Source organism: Syngnathus scovelli, chromosome 10 (assembly GCF_024217435.2).
Source record: "Syngnathus scovelli strain Florida chromosome 10, RoL_Ssco_1.2, whole genome shotgun sequence".
NCBI lineage: Eukaryota > Metazoa > Chordata > Actinopteri > Syngnathiformes > Syngnathidae > Syngnathus > Syngnathus scovelli.
This window is the reverse complement of record NC_090856.1, coordinates 9,382,829-9,408,811: the sequence shown is the minus strand read 5'-3', so window position 1 is coordinate 9,408,811 and position 25,983 is coordinate 9,382,829. Positions and strand designations below refer to the sequence as shown.

General features: G+C 47.8%; 2 protein-coding genes across 2 annotated transcripts; one reads left to right on the top strand and one right to left on the bottom strand.

Annotated features, from left to right (window-relative positions):
• Positions 1-291: 291 nt before the first annotated feature.
• On the top strand, positions 292-3,619 carry LOC125972759 (large ribosomal subunit protein uL18). The gene is made up of 8 exons (XM_049726735.2): positions 292-423; positions 858-927; positions 1,005-1,120; positions 1,194-1,328; positions 1,531-1,733; positions 3,027-3,204; positions 3,293-3,381; positions 3,459-3,619. The coding sequence occupies exons 1-8, from the start codon at positions 421-423 to the stop codon at positions 3,556-3,558; spliced, it is 894 nt and encodes a 297-aa protein (XP_049582692.1). The 5' UTR covers positions 292-420; the 3' UTR covers positions 3,559-3,619.
• A 333-nt stretch (positions 3,620-3,952) lies between these two features.
• Positions 3,953-24,260, bottom strand: sh3rf1 (SH3 domain containing ring finger 1). Its single transcript, XM_049726634.1, has 12 exons — positions 23,914-24,260; positions 22,223-22,698; positions 11,453-11,728; positions 11,015-11,110; positions 10,490-10,789; positions 8,967-9,077; positions 7,708-7,835; positions 7,045-7,215; positions 6,458-6,744; positions 6,052-6,332; positions 5,591-5,922; positions 3,953-5,511 (listed from the first exon to the last, which is right to left on the bottom strand). The coding sequence occupies exons 2-12, from the start codon at positions 22,589-22,591 to the stop codon at positions 5,343-5,345; spliced, it is 2,520 nt and encodes an 839-aa protein (XP_049582591.1). The 5' UTR covers positions 22,592-22,698; positions 23,914-24,260; the 3' UTR covers positions 3,953-5,342.
• Between the last annotated feature and the right edge of the window lie 1,723 nt (positions 24,261-25,983).

Below are 25,983 nucleotides of genomic sequence, written 5' to 3'. Positions count from 1 at the left end.
TTTAACAAATCAATCAGACAGAATACCTGACAAGGACTGTCACAACTTGCTGTAAAGCAAGTGTCTCAAACTCAACTTCTGTGTAGGGGCTGCTGTAGTCTGGGTGAGAAAAATAGAACAGTTGAATAACATGTGCGACATTGTATGATTTAAGTGTCAAAGTTGTGAGAAAAGATAAAACTCTGCAAACCTGCTTTTGACAACTTTGTGGTTGCGGTCGAGGTACCAACATTTCTGCTGCAGTCTCGCCCCGGTTCAAGGGAGGGCAGTGTAGTAAAATTGCTTGACTCATTCCCCCATCCTGAGACACGCTATTTACTGCGCATGCGCACAAGGCAACTTCCTTTTTCCCGTGCAGCGGAGTCAATTCCCAGTCTTTGGCTCCGGGCTCCTTCATAAGGAGGCCAGAAAGACTGCAAAATGGTTTGTAATTCTCCCAATATGTGTCTACATGCGTACCTAAGACGTGCATCTTGCACTCGGTGTCGATTTTTGTATCAAAACACGCAGCTGTGTGAATGATGAACGTGGATTGTGGGCACAGTGCTTGCTGGCCGGCTCTGCCTCAACGTGGCCTAATGGCCGTGCGGACAAACGCACCACTTCCTGTCGCATATCAACTCAATTCACGGTCATTAATTGCACCGGGTTTTGTTTTAACACCTCACACCGTCGTTGACAGCAAACACCTGACGTGCCATTTCAATTGCGAGCTCGGTTAGCATGCAGCTAACACTACGTTCACTTCCAATGGGACTCCGTGCTAACTAGCCCGCAACACTGACAGCCCGTTAAGTCTACTGAATTTTCTGGCATTTGTGTTCACTGCAGTTACTTCTATTGTGTATTCCCCGAAGGGTTTCGTTAAAGTGGTAAAGAATAAGGCCTACTTCAAGAGGTATCAGGTCAAATTCCGCAGGAGGAGAGGTACGTTCTCACACACACTTGTTTGATAGTTGTTCGAAATTTAAGGAATAAAATCACATTCTTGTGCTTCTTCCTAGAGGGGAAAACTGACTACTTCGCCCGTAAGCGCCTTGTTGTGCAAGACAAGAACAAGTACAACACACCCAAGTACCGAATGATCGTCCGCTTCACCAACCGGGATATCATCTGCCAGGTAGGTTGCATTGCTTTATCTGTGTTGCTATGGCGTTTGCAGTACTGATGTCATGCAATGCTTTTTGTCACAGATCGCCTATGCCAAAATCGAAGGGGACGTGATTGTGTGTGCGGCGTACTCGCACGAGCTGCCCAAGTACGGTGTTGCCGTGGGTTTGACCAACTACGCGGCGGCCTACTGCACCGGTCTGCTGCTGGCCCGTAGGGTACGTATTGCCCACCGCCTGGCGTGTGAAGCTAAGACACCAGGCCTCTTTACGACCAGACGCAGTTGTCACTGATTAGTTTTGAGGCAGAAAGTATTGTCTACCAAATTTTGCGGTTAATCTAGTCGCCCGCAGTCCTAATTTAAACAGCTTCTCATTTAGGAAAGAGTCGCCAACCTTTCTCCTCCTCGTCCTCTTGCAGCTCCTGAACAAGTTTGGCCTTGACAAGGTGTACGCGGGCCAGTTGGATGTGAATGGCGAGGAGTTCAACGTGGAGAGCATCGACGGCCAGCCGGGAGCCTTCACTTGCTACCTGGATGCTGGCCTGGCTCGCACCTCCACTGGCAACAAGGTGTTCGGGGCCCTCAAGGGCGCTGTGGACGGAGGCCTCAGCATCCCACACAGGTCAGCTGATCCAACATCAAAAAGTGCATTCAAAAACAGTTTTAACAGAAGATACTGAGGTTATGATCACTATTTTGAGAATGGTTTGCATACTGCCTGGCATGATCATTGAGTGCCCGGCTAAGGAATTGACTTCGGTTGCTCAGATTAATGGCACAGATGTTCTTGTTTGAGGACAGTGCTATGGATCTAACAGAAGTAAGGTATCCATTATGTTTTGCAAAATTATTTTAAAGTCAATTCATGCAACAGGAAATAACAGGGCCTTTTGACAAATGGGATGGTTTGGGTCCCATTTGGTTGATAATTTTAAGTTCCACCTTTTTAAAACCGGTAAATAACTTCCATCAGTATTTATTTTTTTTGAGTGACCTCGCGCGTCCCGTTGCTTTTACACTTTACCCTTGGTGAAAGTTCATCCATCCATCCATCCATTTTCTGAACCGCTTAGTCCCCACGGGGGTTGCGGGCGTGCTGGAGCCTATCCCAGCCGTCATCGGGCAGTAGGCGGGGGACACCCTGAACTGGTTGCCAGCCAATCGCAGGGCACACAGAAACAGACAACCAATCGCACTCACACTCACACCTAGGGACAATTTGGAGTCTTCAATCGGCCTACCAAGCATGTTTTTGGAATGTGGGAGGAAACCGGAGTGCCCGGAGAAAACCCACGCGGGCCCGGGGAGAACATGCAAACTCCACACAGGGAGGGCCGGAGGTGGAATCGAACCCGCACCCTCCTAACTGTGAGGCGGACGTGCTACCCAGTGCGCCACCGAGCCGTGGTGAAAGTTCAAAGTATGCCAAATGCTGCTAAAGGTGGAAATAATTCCATTGTGTCTGAGTTGTTAAAAAAATTACTATAACTATCTTGAAATGAACATTGGCAACTCGGTGAGTTGATGTTTAAAAAAATTTATACTTGCTATGCTCTGAGGTGGATATCTCGCGTGGCTAATATGCATTTCTGCTTTGACGTTTCAATCATTTGTCTGTTGATTAGTTTGAGATTGTTGCACCTATGGTGTGTGCAATGGGAAAAAATATTTACTCAATTCTTACAAACTAATTTAGTTTAAAGCTGTAATTGTGAGTGCAATATTTTTGGTTACGGTCAGAATCTTACCTGCTTGATGTGTCCTTTTTGACGTGGCGACCAGGTAGGGCATCAATTGCATCAGGGCTGAGTTACCACATTGTCTAATTGTATTAAGTGCTTGCTGAAATACCCTGTAAGCAAAAAAAGTTATATTTGTGCTCAATATTTGCTTTCCATATTTTTCGTCTCCTCAGCACCAAGCGCTTCCCGGGGTACGACACAGAGAGCAAAGAGTTCAACGCCGAGGTCCACCGCAAGCACATCCTGGGTATCAACGTGTCGGAGTACATGAGCCTGCTGATGCAGGACGACGAGGATGCCTACAAGAAGCAGTTCTCGCGCTTCATCAAGAACGGCGTTACCCCCGAATCGGCGAGTGCTGCCCTAAAGCATAGCAGCTAGCAAACGCTCTGGATTGTCTTGTGCGGTTTTTAAGTCATCTCCAAAACATGTCTTTCAGATTGAGGAAATGTATAAAAAAGCTCACGCCGCCATTCGTGAGAACCCGGTCCATGAAAAGAAGCCTCCCAGGGAGGTTACAAAGAAGAGGTGAGCAAGATATGGGATATAGAATTAAGGGGTCTTGATTCCAGATGTCACCTTGCTAATGGGGTCTTTTTCCTCAGGTGGAATCGTCCCAAGATGTCTCTGGCCCAGAGGAAAGCCCGTGTCGCCCAGAAGAAAGCCAGCTTCCTTCGGGCTCAGGAGAAGGAAGAAGCAGAGTGAGGCCTCGCTCTATGTTGCTTCTAAGCCAGAATTTTGTTCTAATAAATCTATGGAAAATGTTCACACTGCCTCTCTTGCTTTTATCACATACTTTTAGGATTTCATCAACTTCATAAAATAAAATTGATAAAACTTGTTTTTACTTTTCAGGGACTTCAATTACTCAGACTGCCTAAATCCAGCTCCAAACAAATTGATGAAACTATTTAAAATACTATATAGTGAGAAAGCACTGTATAATGTTTGTAAACATACACATTATGCACATTGACCACCGGGGGGGGGGGCGGTAGTATAATACATAATTACTCAGACTGCCTAAACTCGCCTGTCACTTCCCGTCAGCGTTCTCCCAGTTCTCCCAATCATATAAAGACGGCGTGTGCAAACACAATCATGGTAACCATTAGCTTTTATTGTTAAACTGCCTCTTAAAAATGTGCAATTCCCTCAAATATATCTGAATTTCACAATAGAGCATAAGATTGATTTCAATTTCAGACAGTGAAACTAAAGCGCCCCCCAACCAACTAAGACAACAACAAATATACAGTGTATCAAGTGCTTAGCAGGAGAATTGTGTCGTTCTCAAAATGTAGAAAAAGATTGAATTGCCAGCCTAATTTATTCTGGATCTGAATGTGTGCAGCTAAGCCAATTATACAAAGTATTAAGACTACAACATATGAATTCTGTCTATATTTTTTCCTCGTAATATTACATCTCTGTGGCCTTGTTAGTCCCTTATAAAATAAAAAAGGGCTGCTTGGAAAACAATTTGTATCATATTGCAAGGAAGTCTTCAGCAAGAAAGTGAATTAAGAAATCATCACAGTGGTTCACTTTGTTCACACTAAAAAAGGTCCAGCAAACGTTTTCCTATCAGGGGGAGGCATGAAGTTGCTAAAGTCCAACCAGGAAAATGCAGGGTTTCACTGTATTATAAAGACAAACAGAAATAGTGCACAGCTAAAATGGACAACAAATATTTGCTAATGCTAACTGCTGAGTGTAGTTCATTTTACTAAAAAATACAAATAAATCTCTCGGATTGCAAAATAAATCTTACGGTAATTCAAGTAGATAAAAAAAAAAACGATCAAAATGAGATCAATCAAAACAAATCTTTCTCTCTCTCTCTCGAAATATATATTAGAAAAACTTCCAGCATGTTCACAAAAGCGAGACAAATGTTCTATGTTGTGTCGTGGTGGCAGCGTCACATTAAGGAGTGTGAGGTTACTGCAACGTGAGTCACTCTGATGCAGCAGCGCTACGTCGGGGTGCGTTTGTTTAGCAGCACAGCTCGTCCAAAGCGAACTTCGGATTAATTTACAAGCAGTTCCGTTGAGGCTTGATTTGTTTTTCCAAGTCTCAAGGCGGGCCGTATACAAGTTGCATCCCGCTCAGTCTGTCAATCAAGATTAGAAAATAATTTTCCATGTAATTAATGACTTTCAATTTTTAAATTCATCTAGTGAAATAAATGCCATATTGCGCCATGTTCGAATTTACTGAGATGCACCTGCACTGCCTCGCCTGTTTAAAAAAAAAGTGAGGACACGTGCCAGTTTAACCCTTTGAACCGCTTGAAAAAAGAAAAAAAAAAGAAAGACCAGTTTTGTGGAAATAAGTTAAAAAAGGTAACATATCTATATTAACTAATTGTCCGGAACTAAATCCTGTTTGTGTCCTTATGTACAATAAAGTGATAAACAGTACAAGGCACACATTTAAGGGTATAAATAAAAAAAATAAAAAAAGGATCGTATGCAGGGAGAGGTTTAGATGCTGTCCACGAAGCTTCCGGGAAAAAGTCCTGTCCTGCCGTTGCGCTGCAGCGTGCCTTTGAACCAGCCATCCTCGCGCTTGCGGTGCACGAACACCACGTCGCCCTCCTTCAGCTCCAGTTCGGCGTCACTCTGTGGCGGGTACGAAACCACCACCCTGTACCTGATTCAGATGCAAAACAAAAACAAATGTGATTGAGAAGATTCAGCTTTAAAGAGTATGCAGTCTACGGGGCAGGTACCTCTCACAGACGATGGGCCGTGCGTCATGCTGCAGAGATGACAGCGAGGAGCACGGCTGGCGAGGAGGAGGCGCGATAGGAGCGCCTCCGTCCAAAGCGGCGGTCCTCCGATGAGAGGCGGGCTCCGACGAGGAAGCGGAGGATAGAGACGAAGAGGCGGCGATGGCGGCGTCGGCATCCGAGCCGGAGGGAAGGGAGGCCTCTGGACCCGAGGCGCCTTGGCCCGACTCTCCGGCGGCGGCCTGCTCCGACTCCAGCGTGGGGGAGGAAGGTGGTGACTGACGAGACTTCTTCTTGTTGGACAGCAGCTTTAGAAGACTTTTCTTTTCCCTCTGTGGCAACAACAAAACACCATTGGAAGGCGACGTTAAAAACTTTGTGGCGTTCACACACAGACAAAAATAGAACATCTTTGGATGTTGCATTTCCCCAAAAAGGAGGCAAAAAAAAATGTTGCCTACCTTGATGTCCTTGTCCAGGCGGCATGCAAGGGCGGCACTGAGAGCAGAAGCGTTCCCGGCGAGGACGGGCACAGGCCTCAAGGTGTCACCGTCCAGGGAGGCAGCGCTGACATTGGGCGGGGTGAGGGAGGCGGCGGCGCACCCAAGTGCCACCGACGCCCGGGCGCAGCCCTGAGCGGGGCCGGGGGAGGGCTGGGAGCACGCAGTGAGGTGTGGGAGGTAGGTTCCGGCTGGCGCGGATTGGATGGCTGTGGTAGGCCGGTCCTGACCGTGGCATGCGGCTGAAAACACAATTACCGAATGCAAAAAACAATACAGAGTTGGTTTGAGCCACATTTGGTAATAAAATGTGAAGTTCTCCATCTTTCAGGCTTGTGGTTGAGACCTCCAGTCCCGTTGGACCTACCCGTCCTGACGGCGTTGCGAGCCTGATTCACCGTCATCTGCGAGTTGACGTTAAGCGGCACTTTGGGCTGCTGGCCAGTGGCCGTCTGAGCTGCTGTCACCGGCACTGCCGACTGAGCAGTGGCGGCAGAGGTGACGGAGTTCACGGCAGAAGGATGTTTGGCAGAGTCCGGGCCCGCCACAATGGCTCCGTGTTGGCCCGACGAGGGGCTGACGATGGTGATCCCTCTGCCCGCCTGCGTGCACAGGCTCATGGGCACTTTGGACTGGTTGCCCCCCGACGCAGTCCTAAAATGTTGAGAGGGGGGGGGGGGGGGGGCGTAGGTTACGTTACAAGTGTGACACGGCACACAAGACTGAATAGGATCTCAGTCATTTGTTAGCGTTAAGATAAATGGTTGTTTTATCGAAAGACAGATTGACCGTAAACCTAAATTAGGACAGAGCCTGAAGAGTTGATGCTATATTGCCACAAGATGGCGCCCAAATCAACATTTTGGATGCATTGCCTCCCACATTAAAGCGCCCACTGTGCATCAAACATTTCTCCACAAAAAAAACCACACAGCCTGTTTTAGTCCGACCTACCTGCTGACTGGACTCATGTAGTTTCCCGGGAACACTCCGATCTTGCCGGTGTGCATGGACGTGCCCTTGAACCAGCCGTCTTGACAGCGCTCCAGCACCAGGAACATCTCACCTTTCCTGAGCTCCAGCTCGTCCTCCTTGCGGGGGGCATAGGGGAACATGGCCACATATCTGCAGCCGCAAAGCAAACATCTCAAAGACACGCCCCATAAGAAGCAAGAACAGGAAGTTTGTCTTTGCTCACAATGCAGCGGACCCTGCGCGAGAAACGTGTGACCCGGAATTTGTGGGTCATGTCTCTATTGGGGCCGGCGAGTAGTCACAGCTGGGATGCTGTAACTTGTCAGCATGAGAACCCTGGGAGACTCGGGACGTGTGTGCAAAAGCAGACACAGATGGAGGCGGGAGACCGGGCCTAGGGGCATCTCATTCTAAATAGGTACAGCATGAGTGTGCTTGCTACCTTGGGGTGTGCTTTGCAAGTCAAGGCTGACTCACAGAACCTCAACGCATCACCGCTGGTATTAAGCATGTGCACGAAGACCCTGAGACATTCTTTCAAAGGGCAAGTCAGTCGTAGCAAGTGACAAAATGGCCACCCCCTGAGACGGATGAAAACAGGTGGCTGCTTTTGAAGGCGTCCTGACGGTTTTCCCAACTCACACTGTGGGTCTTTGTCTGCTGCCTTGATCGTTGACGCTAGGAGAGGGTCTTTGCCCCGCCACCGGTGAGTACCCAGCGCCTCCAGCGGACGACTGTGGCGGAGGAGGTGGCGGTGGTGGGAGAGCGTCCTGCCGGGATGATAAGAGAGGAGCGTAAAGGTAATGATGATGATCGATCACGGGATGTTCTGTGGAAATCGGGCTGGGCTTGAGCTTGGCTTGCTTTGAGCATGTTTCATAACCATAATGTGAAGAATAACCAAATGGACTGGCCGTCAGTGGAAAACGTTTGGAGCCCAGTTTGTGTAGGAGTGACAAAGCAAGTCCATCTGACCTCCACTTTGCCTTCCATTTTTTTGCTTGTTTGTTTGTTGCTAAGAGACGGCGCAGCTGCACAAGCGGTCCCAGACTTTAACGCGGACCATATGAAATGACAAACTCGGATCAACTCTAACTCTTCTTGGCGCTTGCAACGATGGCAAAATCCCCCTTTTACCCTTTAATTGTCTCCACATGCCGCGTGGCTGCCTAGTTGATGCAGCTCCACCACGGTGAGGTCGCTGACAACCTGTTTAGAAGTCAACAAACCGAGCAACCGTGAGACCTCCTCGCCCCCAGCGGTATGTGCACGAGGGTGCAAACATGTTACGGTCGACTGGCGACGCTGAACCTGAGATAATTAGGCCGCCAGCGGGCTACAGGAATCATCTGTACAAAAACATCACGTAGGGTTCCCAAGCCAAGCGGAGAGCTCCACCTTTTGTGTGCGCATTCCTGCTCATTCACTAACTCGCCACGCCAGTGTGTAGACACACACGCAGAGGAAGTTTGTGTGTGCTTTTGTGTTGGCCGAGAGCTATTATTGCCCCTTTTTTTTTCTCAGGCTAAATTTGTAGAAAGGGGTTGATTTTGCAAGCAGCTAAAGCTGGGACGGGCAACTGGCATCCCTCCCCTGGATTTGCCCTCAATTCATTTTTGAAGATGTTTAGTGAGCGGTGTTGAGTTGTAGTAACAGTATTTAACACTAGGTGGCAGACTTCGCTCACCAGCCCCTCAGAGCCCATAATTGTCGTTGAGAAGGGAGAGCAAGTTCTGGCTTCCACTCTTATATAACAGTGAACACGAAAGATTTACTTCAATATTAGGCAGGCACTCCAGAGACAACTATTTGCATATAGGCAAATCAAAATCACAATTTTGTAATTCTCAATATGGCTTTGCAATATTCGTGGACACACTTTGTCAGAGGTCTGCACCTACCAGCGGAATGGGTGCGTAGCAGGTGTCCGAAGGAAACGTGAAGACCGTTGCTGTGGTGACGGGACTGCTCGGGGGCGGAGTCACAATCAGTCCGGTTGTGCAAATGTGTACCTTTCAAACACAGGAGAAATGGGGCTCGACAAACATGACGGTAAAATTCCACCATAGGTAGTGTTAACAAATATTGGACAACTCTTGAAAATGAAGGATTAGCGAAGTGCAGGATGTGGCGTCTAGGACACACTTTGTGCTCTCCTGATAGAATGTAGAGCGTAATGACAGAAGACACTTTTTCACCGTGGGCGTCATTGTGTGAGCTTGCCCCTCGCCGAGGTGGCGAGCGCAACTCTTGGGATTGGCTGACCGAGATCAGGTGACACGCGTGACAGCCGATTGGCCGGCCGCGCGCGTGAGAGCACGGCGGTGTCGTGGTAACAAGGCCCCAGTGTCGCTGGCACAATATCTCCCTGAGGCCTGCGCGCTCGCTCGCTCGCTCGCTGGCTTGCCGGCTCGCCCTCCCCACGCATGAGTGCACCCGGCCGGCTGGGACGCCTCTTAAGGTGAACCTCCAACTAAAGCCGCCATCTCGAAAATGTCTCGACAAGTCATTGTCCTGCCAGACTTGATGTGATTTTGCTTGATGGCGTTAAGCACGGCACTGTGAGGAAAAGAAGTGATGGCGGGCGTGTTGGCTCAAAAAAATAAAATCCTCCCCTGGGCGACGGTAGCCGACCTTTGTTGTCCTTTGTCTGCCTGCTGGAAGGATCAGTCAGGTAGAGGTGGGGTATTTTAAGACTTGAGAACTGCATCAGGTAACATTCCGCAGCACACTGGACGCTCATCAAGGAAGTTCTTGAATTTGCTCAAAATGGCTATTTTCTGACTTTAGTGAGTTTATTTAGGTTGTTTATGTTTTGGGTTTTTCTCACTGCAACTCAGAGAACGATTAGCGCATTCCTCGGCTCCTCTTTATTATTTTAGTGCTCTTTAAACACCTTAACTGACACCGGGCGCCTTACTTGGGTCTATTCACAGCGCAGGCGGCCTCAGACAAATTGGCACGTCTGTGAGCGTGCCTAACCACGTCCAAAACCTCCGGCAGCTGCCGACCATAAAGCAGCTGCTGTCATGTCTGGCGCGCTCCGCAGGGACCCGGAGGGGGCCCGAGGACGCTTTGCACGGGCGAGTGGAGTCATGCAGCCACGCATTGCTCGAATCCTCGGATGGAGCGTTGTTTGCATTATGTCATTTATCATGTTTTGGCCTGGATTCGTCATATCGGCACGGAATACTAAACCAGATTTCATAAACGCATTGCGGGGGGATGTGACATGGGGCAGATTAATTTAAAAATCAGATTTTTTTTTTCATGCTCAGGCCAATTACTTTGCCGCCATCTTTTGGCATCTTGGCACCAAGGAACTGTTAACAGGTTCATTTGGACAAAAGTAGCACTTTGACACTTCCATTACAGGAAATAACGATACAAATATCCAATTATGGTGGCAGAGGTGTGTCGTTACCTGTGAAGGTGCGCTGCAGGAGAGCCCACCGCTGATCTCGCCAATGCGGGCGGCGGCAGTGGGATTGCTGGAGCTGATGAGTACCGGGCCGCTGATCTCCATAGAGTGGCGTTGTGGGGGCGGAGCCAGCATGGGCTTGTGGGACATGGTGAGAGAGGTGAAGGAATGTCGCTTCTTGCTGTTCTTCTTGTCCCGATGGCCGCCATTGTTCTGGGGCCCCGAGGAGGCCCCCTCGCCCGACTCGCCGTTGTGGTCGGAGGGCTTGTCCAACTCGATGAGCTGCCGGGCGGCAGAGTTGAACTAGCAGGGAGGAGAAAATGGAAATGGTGGGCGGGGTTTCGTGAGGCGCTCGCATGCCAACAATCAGACAGAATTTTTTAATAGCTCCGTGTGCTGCTATTTCTGAGCTCGCCACCTCAAACTGTCAAAAAATAATTCTAAAAATAAGTGTTTGAACAGGAAGCCACCTACGCGGTGACCTGGATCTCGACGAATATTAATTCTGCCGCATCCTGTTTTTCTTACCTCCACGTATGAGATGGGGAAAATTCCAATTTTATCTCCCAGCATTCCCTCTGCCCAGTTTTCGTCCACGCGGCGGATGACAGTGAGAATGTCGTCCTGGAGAACAACATGAATATGAAAATGTGTTACTTGATTTGGAAGTGTTTTTTTAAATGAATTTTATTTTAAGTTTTGCTCATGTTATTAGACGATCTGGCACAGTTGTCTGCTGTTATGTTTTCACTTCAAAGATGGAGATGCGACACAGCTAAAGGCTGAGCTAAACTGCTGTCTTCACATAATGGGCCCGCTCTCACTATATATGCACTCGTTTTATTTCGGTCCCGCCTCGCCTAATTACAGCCGTTCATCAAGAAGCCAGACAAAATGTAATTACCATGCATTTCTTTAGGGTGCTTCAACCCAAAGAAAAACACACGCAATTAAGTCTTTGGCTACCTTGGCGAACGGCAGGCAGTCCTTATCGGCCTCTTTGTCCTTGAGCTCAAAGTCGTAGAGCGCCTTGCACTGTGGCGGCGGCTGCGGCAGCGGCTTGATGACTTGCACAAAGTTGGTTGGGAAGAAGCCGTGCACGCCGCCCATCTCGCCGTGGTACCAGTTCTCGTCCACCTGCCGGCGCAGGATGATGACGTCGCCCTTGCTAAACTTGAGGTCGCCCGGCTCCTTGCCGTCGTAGTTGTAGAGCGCCTTGGCACACGGCAGCTGCGGGATGCCCTGAAATCACAATGTGGAGCCGCCATGAATTTAGGACACAACTTTACTTAGTAGACTACGTGACAGACATGACTTGACGGATTAACACCACTCTAAATAGATTTCTATGGTAATATAATTGCCTACATGTGCCACAATATGACAGCAAAGCATTACTTTTGTCTAAATGAAACACCTCAACTCAATCCTACATAGTTCTTTGCTACCAGGATGTCAAAAAATGGGGCCAAAGGAATATGTTGATTGCTCTGGCCTGAATAAAACCCCATCAATGGATTTCTCAACAAATAAACAAACAAAAACAGTCAAGCTGTAAATTTCTGTGTAGATTCTCTGAGACATGAACATGTGGGAACATGGTTCAAAAGTTAAGCTTTATAAAACAGACGCATGCTGAAAAACATTACAAGATAAATCCAGGATATCTTCGGCAAAGATGGAAAGAATATTTTCCTTTCTCTGAACTTGGCTTTGTGTGGTGAATAAAAAAAAAATCATTGCTGAAACACATTTTTGGAAGGTACCTCACACATTTTCAGACTAAAGCAAACCATATTGAAAGATTCTTATTTCCCCCCAAAAACAGAACATCGCTCAAGACCCGACGTTCCAAAGTCTGTCAAGGACAAACATTTGTGTCTGACTAAGACTTTCAGAAGTCCAGTCCCTTTAACACCCCCCGCCCCCGAAGGAGGTTTTATATCTTAGCCTCCAAAGCCCTGAAAGGGCCATTCAAGGGATGACAATCCAAGGAAAGAGGGCCAGGCCAATTGGGGGGTAGCAGGCCGGAGAAACATCAATGTTCTCCATTCAACGTGAGGAGGGGTGTCTCGAAGGAAGGCTTCAGCTCCAACCAAGCCCCCCCACATCCACACACACAACAACCATTTATCCCGCTGATTGCTGGACATCGGTGCCAGTGATGTGAATCCCAAACACTTTGTGAAACGAAGGGGTAAACAGAGTTTGGGGAGGAGACTGGATGGTCTCGCTGGAGGCTAATGAAGCGTCGGGAGGCACCGGGGAGAGCGGACGGAGTACACAACGAGCGGTGATGGTGAGCCGCTCTGACGTTAGCCCGCTGCACACAATCACACACACCGAAGCACACAACCAATGAGGCCTCGCCGATTGCCTTGCCTCAGCCGGGAGCAGGAACCGTGAGGGGAGTTGGGGGCAGTCCCCCTACATTTTGTACTGGAACTGGGCCTCCTTTCAGGGGGGGGTGGGGGGGGTATCAGGACTGTGATGAAAATGCAAATAATAAGGCGGGAGCAAATGACAAAGCCGATAAGATGTGAGGACACAGTAAGTAATAAATAACCGTGACCAAGATTGAGGGAGTCTGTGGTTACATAATGGCCACAAATGTGTCCGCTCGATTGGCTACAATGGCCACATGAGACGCCATTTGCTTCTCTCATTTGGGGCATGTCTTGTGTAAAAATGCAACGATTTTCCTTTTCCAGGTGATGTCATCTACTATTCCAATGCCAGCATAGGGAGGGACACCCGCTAAAGACACACTTGGTCTCATTGGCCCACGGTCCCAAAACAGAGCGCATCGCCGCCGCGCTTGTCCACACAGGAAATGTTCAGTGTGGCGCAATCCAAAAATAACCGCCATTTCCACACAGTCAGCTGAGGAGCACGGCCTTTAAAAATATACTTTTGGTTTTGGAAGCGGCGCAGAGGGATTTCTAATAATCAAAGGCATGTCTGTTCGGACGGAGACTTGACACTGCTCAGCTGTTGTGCACAATCACGCCTCTATCGTGGCTAATGCAATTACAAGAGTGTGCCAAAGGGATTTCGCAGCTTCCTCCCGAGTCACTAGATTGCCATCAAGTGCACAGCCCACGCATCCACCATATTTTTATACCCACGTTTGCATCGTCAGCAGTCGGGGTCTGGCCAAAGTAGACAGAAATCTCGACCCCTTCCGTGTCTACGTTCTCGCCTGTGCAGCTCCGCAGGTGACCGCCTGAGCGCTAGCCCAAACGTCCGCCAAGATATCGGCCAGGTGGTCATTTGTCAGGACATTTGTTGTTCATTAGCAGGTCATTTGCCGCCCAACAATTGCAGCCGCCCACGAGACAAGGAGGGGGTGGGGGGTGAGGGGGGCATCTTGACTCCATTAGCGCTGCATGAAATTGATTCCTAATGGCGTTTTTTTTTTTTAATGACCGTTGTACAGCAGGGCTCCTTTCAGCGCCCTGCCATTCTGCCTTTGCATCCTGAGGGCTTCTTTGTGTAAAACGCAGGAACTGGGCCGTGGACGGAAGCACGCGGGCAGACAAAGGAAGGCGGGGTATCAGGTTTATTAAAATAGAAAGAAAAGTCTGGAAAGAAAACTTTGAGGTGAGATGATACAACCGCACCAGGGGCCAAAAAGCGAAATTGCTGAAAATAGAACGTCGTCTGCCGTCTGTTTCCATGGAAACATTTTTTGGGTGGGGTTAGCCTTTAGGATTGTCGGAAGAGCAAATTAAGTAACTAGCTAGTCACAAAATTTATTTGTTACGTGATAAGGATTTTTGAAGGAAAAGCAAAGGGGGGAAAGACCGGAGTTAAGGTGCCACTGTAATTTGTCTCCTTTAATATTAATAGCATTATTAGCAACTCAGAGGTTGGTCCGCAGTACGAGGGAAACCCAGTTTTTAATTTTTTTCTGCAGTGGAAGCAAACAAGCCAAAAGCATAAAAAGCTGAGCTCAGTTCACTGTTGTGGGACTAATTGATCTAGTGGGGAGGAAGTTGCAATGAGCCATTCGAGCTTAGCCGAGTACTTTGCTGCAGAACAATTTCCCCGCGCTGTTGTTTGTTGCCACTCACCACACGGCAAATGAGGCTCGCCATCTACTGCAGGCACGAATGCGCTCGCTCACTCAAGAAGGCGCTGCCTGCGAGCCAGATGGATCACACGACGAGAACGGGAGGTTTTCAACAAGCGCTGGAACGGAAACTCTTGTTGTAGCACTTCAAGAGACGCAAGTCCAAGCTTCCATTGGAAACGAGACAACTTTACAGATTTTCACCCCGCCGGTCACAAAAGGCATTGCCGCTCTAACCGCCCGCTGACCTTGGCCCGCTTCGGTTTTACTGCCGGGTCCTGACCTGCCGCTCAAGTTCAGATGGAGCTCACTCATGAGAACCTGGAAGCGGGTTGATGATCAAAGCCATCCGTTCCCGGAGTCGGCTACCTGGCCCCATAAGGTTGCCATGTGTAAAAGCAGGAATTGCATTGAGATTTTGTGTCTACAAAGAGGCGCTTGGAAGCACTGAGTTTTATAATAACATTCTTCTGGCGAGTCCGGCTACTAAGCTATAGCTGAGCCGAGCAAAGGAAAAGTATTTTAGCAGGGAGCTAATACAGCTTTATGGGATGTCTCACACACACACACACATGCGGTTCTCATGTGGGTTTACTGCTGGGATGTACATTTTTTACACAAAAGCAAGACTGGCGCAGCACTTTGTCTAAGCCCAAGTGGGGTACTTTACCCGGGAGGGCAAAGGATGTTCTGGGTGGGCCAGCGGACGGCCCACTCTGCTTTTCTGACTTAAGGCCGAGAGAGCAAAAGTCTTTCACGGCGTGCCAGTTCATACAGTCCAGTGAGCTTTAAGGACCGCCTCCGCGGGGGCCCGGCGGTATGGAGGGTGCACAAAGCAGCAGTGGAGGCTAGCAAGCTACAATGCTGCCGACAAAGGTGAGAGAGACAGCGTGGCGTGCCATCCTAAACTTGCGTCACGACAAAAACTATTTACGTTGAGCAGTTTTGAGTCATGAGGTCATGAGTCAAACTATTGATGTTACACTCACAACAAGAGGACACACGCTACTGGATCATGACCTTTAACCCAAACCTTCATCAATGGAAAACAAATGCCACACGGCTGTATGGCCTCGCCAGACAGAACCAAAGTGTTAGACTTGGGTGGGCATGATGAAGCAATAAGATTGTTGAAACCTCTGATCTTACAAAGGCGCCATTATTTCAGGCCCCAATCAGATCAGATTGAATTTGGTGGATTAGTACCAAGAGACGAGTTGCACATAAGAAGCAAACTCGTATCCAAGCTACAGAGAGGCTTTTGGTGCGCAAATGTCACAGTAACAGTGAACGCAGCGGCCAGTCAATAGCAGCTGAATACTAAGCGTTTCCTCGCTTTCTTGGCCGCCACGCGGCTAAAAGCGAGCACTGTTGGCGCTTTTGTTTCCACAGAGTCATTCAACGGGAGCCACCTGCCCCGCTCTGACCGACTTCCATTAGGAGGGCGGAAGTCAAGGGAGTGGACTCTACAGGGCCGTTATGTTGCCTTCCACTTATGCTTGGTTCCTGTCCTGACCGGTACCTGTTCCTTCCTGGGCCGCTGGCAAGTGAAGAACTTTGCTTGGGTGAGCTCGTATTTGTATGGCCATGGAAATGGCTAACAAACAAAAGATATTGACAGAGAATTGGCAAGGGGTCAGAGAAACAAACATGGCCGCGAGAAGGCGCATTTTTCACTCTCTCCAAATTTCCACTTTTGTAAACAAAGTGCCAGTGTGTTTGTTCATTCCGACCTGGACCGAGTCCAGATGTAGCATGGAGCCGCTGGCTCGCCTTCAAGTTCACGGACATCACGGGATTCTTCTGCCAAGGTTATACGGAGAAACTGCTCAGATGGATAAAAGCTGCACGGAATACACACCTGTGTTTCGCCCGCGACTCATTAAAGCAAACACGACGGCCATTTGGTCACGTCAGGACCGCATTAGTGTTTGTACGGGACAAATGGGCTCAAAGTGCACTTCCAGATAATCAGACGTGCTTAGGAAGAGATGCAAACAGCCGGAGTGTATTCCTGGAGTGGTGGCAGGGTGTTTGCGCGCAAGGGGGTGATAATGGCCGACCGCCTTGAGCGCGACTCTTGTCAGCGCTCCTCGAGTTCTCCAGAATTAATCACACCTATCGGCGACAGAGCCGTAGCTAAAAGCAGACGCTCAAAATCTTGTTCATCTATGTAATTAAATCCTTCGATGGCTGCTGCAGACATTTTTTGTGGCTCTCATGATAGACAAGCCTACCAACTTTCATGTTGCTAATGTTCAGAGATTCACTTATTTTATGGGAGGTCTGAAAGGGTGCATCACTCAAGGTGAGCCCGAGGCAACCAGCAGGAGCGTATCAAAGATGCATCCAGAGCCGGTAATAGCTGCGGGGGTCGCAGGTCAAACAACTGAAAACAAAACTCTCCACAAATCATTATTTGGCCCCGGGGACGGGAACAAAACACTTAACATGCCAGCAGCCAAACAGCCCGTGCTTGATCACGGCAGCTCCACCAATCACAACAAAGGGTGAAAGGTCAAAGTTTTCCTCATGGGCCGGGCAGGTACTATGGGGGCTCTTGGGGAATAGGGCAGCCGCACAATGAAAAGTTAGAGTGGCTGCAGCTGACAAAATAGTTGCAGGCAAAAATCCCACCGAAGATGTGGCGCTCGCTTTACGACGGAGTTTGCTGGCTACATAAGACAAAATGTATACAAGTCAGAACGTGTCGCAGTCTGACAGAGTGACGCTTTTAGGGCCTAATTAATGTGAACTTTAATGTGAAGACGATGCCAATATCTGGGATAAAAAAAAAAAAAAGTACTAATATGTATTCTATAAATAAATATTTCCATCAAAATATTGGCCAATTTTGGTTAGGCTTGTCATTTTGGTCAGATTCCCTTTATTTTAATTTTTGGCAGATTTCCTTTTTAGGGACTTTTGTTGTCTGATTATTTTCCGTATTTGTCAGTTGATTTTTTAAACACCTTTTTGTCCAATTCTGTTTTCAACAAAATTTTTGTTATCTTTGCCTTATAACAATCGGTCAACAGTACATCACTAGGCAAGCATGTATGACCAAAGTATTTGATTATCTAAAAAAAGTTAAAATCCCAATCCTACATGCTTGATAGACGTGACAAGTTCCGTAAGTGTTTGCCCTCTTCTGCTGGACGACAAAAGTATTTTGTGGGAGCCTCCAGGTGCGATTGGAATGTGGTGAGTGGGCTAATGACTGCTTCCACTGGCACAGTCATGCTGACAGACTTGCAAGAGATGAGACCAAGCAAAACGGGGGAGGGTGACTGGAGCGGTCGGCGGCTTGGTCGGCGGACCACCCAGAGTTAACCCGCCGCGTGTGACAACGGCTTTATCAAAGGCCGAGACGAACGGGAAAATGACGGGCAAAGAGTTTGTCGTCAAGATGAACATTCTTGCAAGGAGACCAAAAAAAAAAAAAACATGACTCAGCCCAAAGGCTTTCAGGTGCAGAAGCGTGTCGCCGCACGTCGCCTCGTCTACACGAGAGCGTAGCTTATCGTAAAAGACCCCGAGCATCTTTACAAATGGCATTTGTTCATCAGGCAAAGAGTGACGTTGCTTCTTTCTACCAAACACAATGACAGCACAATACAAATAATCTCCAGCTTGAAGATGTACAGAAGACGGATGTGCCGGACAGGATTAGACACGTTTATGGGGGTGGGGGAATGAGGGGAGGGGGTTGGGATGACCTGCAACTACTCATGGAATTCCTCACGCTAACGCACGCCATCTCCTTCTGTTTGAGAAAAAAAAAGGTTAAGGTGGGACGGACAAAAAAAAAATAAAGTCCTTCTGAGCTGTGTCTTGAAAGGGAAACAGACAAGACAAAAGGGAAACACAAAGTCCACACCGGGGGGAGTCGCGTTCCCTTCCACCAGGGTGCAATCACATGATTTGCTCTTTTGAACCTCTCCTTGGGAATTACGTAAACCCCGACATGGCGAGGACGGTAATTACCCACAGCATAAGCAGCCGCTCGCCCGCTCACTCCTTGCATGTTTTCCAAAACACAGACGGGATTTATGGCGATGACGAATGAGTTCGGTTGCGTATGATGGACTGCCGGCTCGGCCGCCTTAAGAGTATCGTGTCAGGAGGTGATATGCAACATGTGTTCATTATTCATGGTATGTTGGGAGCTATTCCCGAATGCTAAACAATTCAATGACGTGTCTTTGGGTGAAGAAAAGTATCACCAACCTAACAACCCAATTTTACTCTTATAAACAGGATGACTGGTAACAGCTACTGCCTGGTACGCAACATAGAAAGTTCACTTCAGGTCACCGTGGCACCATTTGTAATCGTAAAATCCGATCTGGCTTGTGTTTCCAAGGTGAATAGCGATAGCGGCATGAGCTACATAACTAGCGTGACATCATTGCAAAAATTCACAAATGGGGCGGCCCGAAAGCCTTTGGGGAAAACATCCCAGCGATGGAAAGCTTCCACGGTGCGGCTTGCCAGCTCTGTGGCGCGGCGTGACGGTATAATGACGGGCTTGTGTCACACGGACGGAGGTCAGCCGGCCGGCCACGAGGAGCGGCTTCGACAACAGCCTGACGTCATCAAAGCGGGCCGGCGTGAATCACCGACCTCAGATGAGGGAGGCGTGCGGGAATTTTAATGAGAACCTCCGCATAAGAAAAACACAAACATTCTTTTTTGCCCGCAGTATAAATCGACGACAAAATGAATGACAAAAAATAACAGGGAAACAAAATCCACTGTCCGGTGTCCCGTTTGTTTGATGTGCCTATGAGAGGCCTTGACGAAGAAAAACAAACTGTTTGTTAAAGGCTTTCATTACACAAGACGGTGACGTCCCGCCGACAAAATATTTTCCTGTTTCCCGTCAGCGGGCAAAGAGCAGCGACAAATGACTTAAGAGGCTCCATGTGTTCACGTTGAGAACACGGTGGAAAAAGTAACAACCTCCCTCTGCCGCGGGTCAAGTCAACTTTTTTCTTTTTAACGATGACGGAAACACAAGAAGGTCGTCCATCACTATTTTGACAGCGTAGAACATCTCGAGCAGCTGCAGCCGATGCCGTGAACGTGTGCAGCCGGAACACCCATGATGAGCGCCATCAGCGTCGCATACACGATTTACGCACGCCGTGTCGAGGGGAAACCAGTCGGAATCTGTTTAGAATTAATCAATAAATCCTTTCTCATAATATTCAGCTGGTGGGAACGAGGAAGTCTTTGTGGTCGCGTTTGTAAGCCCAAGCGGCAAACTGTTGTTTCCACTATGCGAGGAAAGCCTCAATTCGCCACTCGACCATAATAAGTGAAGACATCCACGCAAATCTCCCACTTGAACCCCCCCCCCCCCACACACACACACACACACACACATGCACACACACACACACACACACACACACAGACCCTCCCCCCCCTGACTACAATGACTCTTGAACCCGGATCTTTGACTCCCAGACAGCACCCAACGGCTCTTTGCATTGCTCGGCCGGCCGTCTGTTCTCAATCTACGCTGGCAAAAAACAAAAGACAAAAAAAAGTTATACGAGGCAAATGAGGGCAAGGGGAAGTCAAAACATCCTTGTTACCGAGCACCGTGGGATGTGAGTCATCAATCTGAAGGGTTCCAGCGGACCACCCGCTCAAACAACTAAGTCAAAGCAAATGCCAGAAAAGAGTGTCAAACAACTGCCGCAGCCCCGGAGATGCTGTTAAGGCGGTGGGGGGTGGGGGGGCAACGCTGAGCCGCCGCCGCACTAAACATTTGTCCCCTTTGGTCACGACGCCACAACTTAACACCCATCGACTTCTGTTACCAGTCATTCCGCTAAGCGGTAAGATGAGAAAGGGGCCCGAGACAAAACCCTGTTGTGCACCCGTCGGGCGGCTCTCAGCCAAACAAAAATCGGAGGTGGGGCAGGACACCCAAAATGAGCTGCTTCCAGATGGACATTTTGGGCCATCCAACAATGAAGAGGTGAAGCTAAGAATGTTGAGCGAGGTTAGTGAAGCGCTCAAGGGCCCAAGGCGGGGCCGGTCGGGGGATCAGAGCGGCCAATCGGCACCGGCTTTGATCCAGACCCTTTCATGTTGCGAAGACCTTACACCTGCACAGCCGGGCTTTGGTCTGTCATTAGCGGAACACCCGCCACGCGACGCACAAGAAACTATTTTCATGAGAGCGAAACTCAAACTTCCTTCCTGTCGCAATTTCTCAAACAAGCGGCAGCATCAGACAAAATCGCACCGGCATTTGTTTGACCCGGACCGGAACGTGTCAAATGTCAACACGGCCTGAAAGCCGAAGAGAGGTCCGCTGAGACCGGGCTTTTCAGAGCCAAGGGAAATTCCCCAAAGCCCAAACAAGCTTTGAAAGGAGCACGAATGAATAGAGCGATACTGTAGCCAGCGAGGCAGGTCGCCCAGTAGCAATTTACAGGAGGGCCTCTGATCTCGGGCCGGGGCGATCCATTATCGGCCTGTTGACATTCTGATGATTTTACACAGGGTCTTGACATCTTTTCATCAAGCCTATCCTCCCTTTTTGGTGCAGGTCACAACAAGGGGCCATTCAAATATTTGGCCTTTTTGTTTTTTTCGGGGAATTCTCCAGGAATTGGAAAGACACGACAACTGGAGTCATTAGTGTCAAACATAGATTCAGATGTCAACAGACGATGATCAGTTGATTGACATGCTAAACAAGTTTCAACACAAAAAAGTACTCAGAAATGTCATGGCGTTCCCCAGCAGCAGTTTACTAATGTTTTATTTAATGAATGCTATAGAAATAGATGAAGGACATGAGATAAATCTAAAACCTAATATTGACCACATGTAATCGAATATTGACGAATGGACCTCCAGTGCTCAAGACTAACAGAAGGAAATAAAAAAGTGCGAAATCTCGTTATCGGAAAACTGCTGGCTGGAGCAGAGGGCGGTAAAACTTGTGTGTTAAATTATTAACTGATCTCAATCACGTCCGTTAGTCAACCAGCTGCTTTCCATTTCACTCTGATCGCAGTTAATCTGCGGCAAAGATTAGCGGCGGTAATGCAACGTGCTGCTTTTAATCCGTGCGGATTTGCGCTTTATTGTTTCAGCTCAGGGGGCAGCGCGGTGGTCGTGCGCTTTGCGCTTCTGCCTTCAAGTTCGACTCGCATATCGGCGCTGGGACGAATATTATTATGAATGTATAATGATTTGCAGAAAATGGCCGCAGCAAAAAAAAAAGCCCCAAATGTCAAAAACACAGAAAAATCTGTTGTCCACACGAGCAGAAAGTCAATGTTCAACCTCTATTCATGCTACCTCGCTCCACTCCCTGCTGCGGACTCGCTCATCCAATCACAAATGTAACCGCAGGCGTGTTGAATTTATTATTGACAGTCAGCAGGAGCAGACAGATAAGGCAGCCGCACCCACGTCTGCTGCTTTGCCTCAAGATAGTTTCGCCAAACTCTGCATTGGGTGGATGCAGCACTTAATGGTCCGAAAAGGCCCCAACTTGTGTTAGCACTTGTCGCTAGGTCAATTTTTTTGCATTGCAAGCCAAAATTTGAGGGTACAAACAAACAAAAAGTGTAACAAATGCAAAATGAAGCAATTAAGACACAGTATGCGGTGCCTTGAAGACTTACCCGGACAAGAGTGCTCTTGGCCTGCGCCCGCTGGGGTTGGGCTCCAGGGGCGCCCTGGTCGTTCCGGGATCCGCTGCCGTGCGCCCGCGCCGCCGCTCCAGTGGTGCCGTTGGTGGGCGCGGGTCTGCGCGGCCTCTGCTTGATCCCATCTAGGAGGCGCACGAGCAGGATGTTGCTGGGCAGCTCGTCCACGGCGCACTCCACCAGCGTGCGGCACTCCGGGCAGCGCAGCTCGCCTCGGGAACCCACGATGCCCTGCAGACAGCGTCGGCAGAAGGTGTGCTGACAGGGCAGAACCTTGGCTGACGCGTCCAGACGCTCCAGGCACACGGGGCACTCCAGCAGGTCCAACAGCACCGACTCATCCATGCTTGCGAGCGCTCGGCCCCGGTGGCTTCAGCAGAAAAACATGACGCTCGCTCCACCCGTGTCACGTCGCTGCCATTCCTTGGTTAGGGCCACGGCCTGGGCATGAGCTGCAAAAGAGGGTCAACACGAGCAGATTAGTCAACAGAATCGAGAATCAGGTCACGGGATGCGTGCATAACAATCACATATGGCTCAAGTATATTGGCGCACATATTATCGTTTGGAATTTGATCATAGTCTCATCTCAAGTCAGATTCAAATCAAACATAACTTTTTGTTCTTTGTGACCCTTCTGTACATCCAACATCATACTTAAAAATTTCCTGGATTTAAAAAAAAAGTTCTATGATGAGGCAGGCTAGACCCTGAATATGTAATAATACTTTGATTGCATTTCTATCGTTTCATAACAAGAAGGAATGGCACTCTGGCTCCACGTGGTTGAAAAATCCACCTCAAACAAAGAAGAAAACCTATGAATTAATACACAGGAGTAGAAAATTGTGTTAAAAACTGCAACTATAGGATTGATGATTAGCGTTAACTCAGAGGTGCTTAAAGTTCACGTTTAATCTAATTTGCCGCAAAGTGGATAAACGCACCTGCGACCTGCAATCTGGCACATTACTCCCATGGCCGGATTGAGACACAATTACACCTTGCAGGAAATACACAGAAATTTGTTTCTCTCATTTTACTCCGCCATTTGACGTGATTGGCCGCGTCGTGCTAGTTTGTAGGATCCAACTGGTGTACTGTAGTCAGCCCAATGCAATGTGACATCACCAGAGGATATTTCAGTTTGCATCTCATCTCCACAGCAAGTTCACTGCATGTCCTAGGCAATAGCATGTAACTTTACACGACGAGGTAGAAGGACGCGTACAGCATTATTAATTATTTTAATTATAGTAATTGAAATGCAAAGTGTAAAAGTAAATTAAGTTCTGCCTACACACACACACACACACACACACACACATATATATATATATATGCAATTACATGTCATACACATGCAACAACACAATATTGTTAGCCTAATAGAATAGGTTGCACCAGTCATTTTTAATTAACTTACTACAACAATATGAATTTTTAAAAAATCCCTAAAATCTGAACTCTTTTGTTGGTTGAATTTGCTGTTTTATCCTTTCCCAAACGTTCAAACTGAATTGGGCAATATTGCTATGAGTTAATGAAAACTACATTTCCGCAGCTAGCGGTAACTTGGTGGCGTTACTAAGTTTTAAAGCACTGGAAATGTGGCGAATTAGACGGAAATCACAGAAAATACAAGCAAATGTACACACTTTACTTACCTCTTCGTTTACCGCTCGTGTCCCTCTTCGACCAGTTGTGGCTAGCTTTACTAGTTAGCAAGCTTCCCCGCTACTACTACTACAGTACTACTACTACTACTCCTACTACTACTAACACTACTAGCCTCCCCCCCGCCTATTATGAAAAACCGAAAATGGAGTTCTGTTATGTCGGGTGGGGGTTTTAATCCGGTGTATGGCGTCTCCAAGTATTTGTTGATGCAGTTTTTGTTAGACAAAGATGAGGAGAGGCGAGCGACGACAAGTCGGAGCGCGTCAACGGACCGCCATGCTACTCGCTTGTCCTGTTCTGTTCTGTTCTGTTGGACCTGCAAACACTGGGAAGGGAGGGAGTTGTTTGGCGTTCAAAGACACTGAGAATTTCAACTTCTTGTCGGAGGGGGCACGCACGATGAAGCGTATCTAACTAAAATACTGTTGAAAAGACTCTTTATTTTGTTGGTTCTTTATTCTTTGTTTTTTCAATTAAACACACAATTCACGATCCTCTTTTAAACTGCCGGTATTTTAGGCTCGATGCATGAGTGTTGTAATTTCCGAGGCACACCCAAAGCGGGCGTCGAAGCTTTGTCAAAAGGGCGTGAGCTAAATCATGCCACCATGTGTCAACTTGTTTTTAATTCCATTTAATCGCCTAAAACGCACATGCTAGTATTTATATTATTATATTTGTATGTAATTCTGTTGTGTGTGATGTGGTTAAACTCCACTTTTTATTCTAATCTGTCATCTTTTCTACAGAATGCCTGAAAATTTTGCTGAATTGATTTCTTTGTCAGCAGGAGAACAGACTTTATTGTTTTATTTTGTTTCATCTTACTTCACCAGCTGCAACTCGAAATTCAGACTTACTAGTACAAATACTGTAATAAAAGCCATTTTTTAAAAATGCAGACAAGGCTAATATAATTATTGTGTCTGCATTTTTCAAAACACATTTGACAAGGTACAGACTGCTAAATACGACGTGTGAGACGAAAACACCATTAACGGCAAAGCAAAGTCCTTTTGGACGAGATTATTCTGACTCTTGGTCCTCACTCTTTATGAAATCACAACCCAGGCTTATCTAGTTCTTGGATGTTTTTCCAAACTGTAAAACTGTCCCACTGCTTTATACATTTCCCCTTCAGGAAAAACTGAAAAATATATATATATAATTTAAAACGTGAGCGTTGAGTGTGATTGCTCGCCTGCTAAGTGTCAAAATTCCATCGGGGTTATGCAGCACACCAGACAATAAACATTTATTTTGATCCTGTTTGGAAGATATTGCGCAAGAGGGAGGAGAGAAGGTGCAATAAAGCGACAGATTTATAAGGAGGTTGCGTTCCACCGTCACACGTGATCTCATGGGAGCTGGCAGGAGTCCCCCACCCTCGCCTCCCCATCCTCCGGCTCATATTGCCACAATGCATTCCCCTCCTTGTACTTTCGCTCAGACAATGGCCCCCACCGTCATGCTGTTGTTGTTTTTTTACTGCTTGACCTCCACGCACGGTCACTCACTTGAGCATTTGGAAAATTATTTACCATCCTTGATTTCCAGCTCAAGGCCCATCTACTATTTTGTCCCCACAACGATTAGCTGTCATGTTGTCTTACTAGTACGCCAAAGATGTTCTACTCGTGTGCAGAAAAGTCCTACATGTGGCCCACTGCTGCTATTAATTCCACTGCTAACTGTGCTTTCAAATCTGTGATATTTCTGGAACGCTAAGAAAAGCAAACAAGTGATTACAGAGCCTTTGTTGGTAATGCTGCTCGACAAGTGAGCATTTATTAACTATCAAAGAACAACTTGGAGCTATACTCCATCAGGACCAAAAGCTCTTGTGCTTATGACGCTACCAAGATTAGACTTTTTAATAAGATTTAATAAGCCAGCCCGAGGCAACAAAGGGCCGATTGCTGGCTAATGGTGGTTCCGTGCATATATCTGCCCTCCCCGGGGGAAGACAACGTTAGGTCTTATGGGAAACGAGTCAGATTAATTTCAACCCCAACATCCGCCAACCCATCTCTTTGAGTTCCTTGCTTATTTCACCT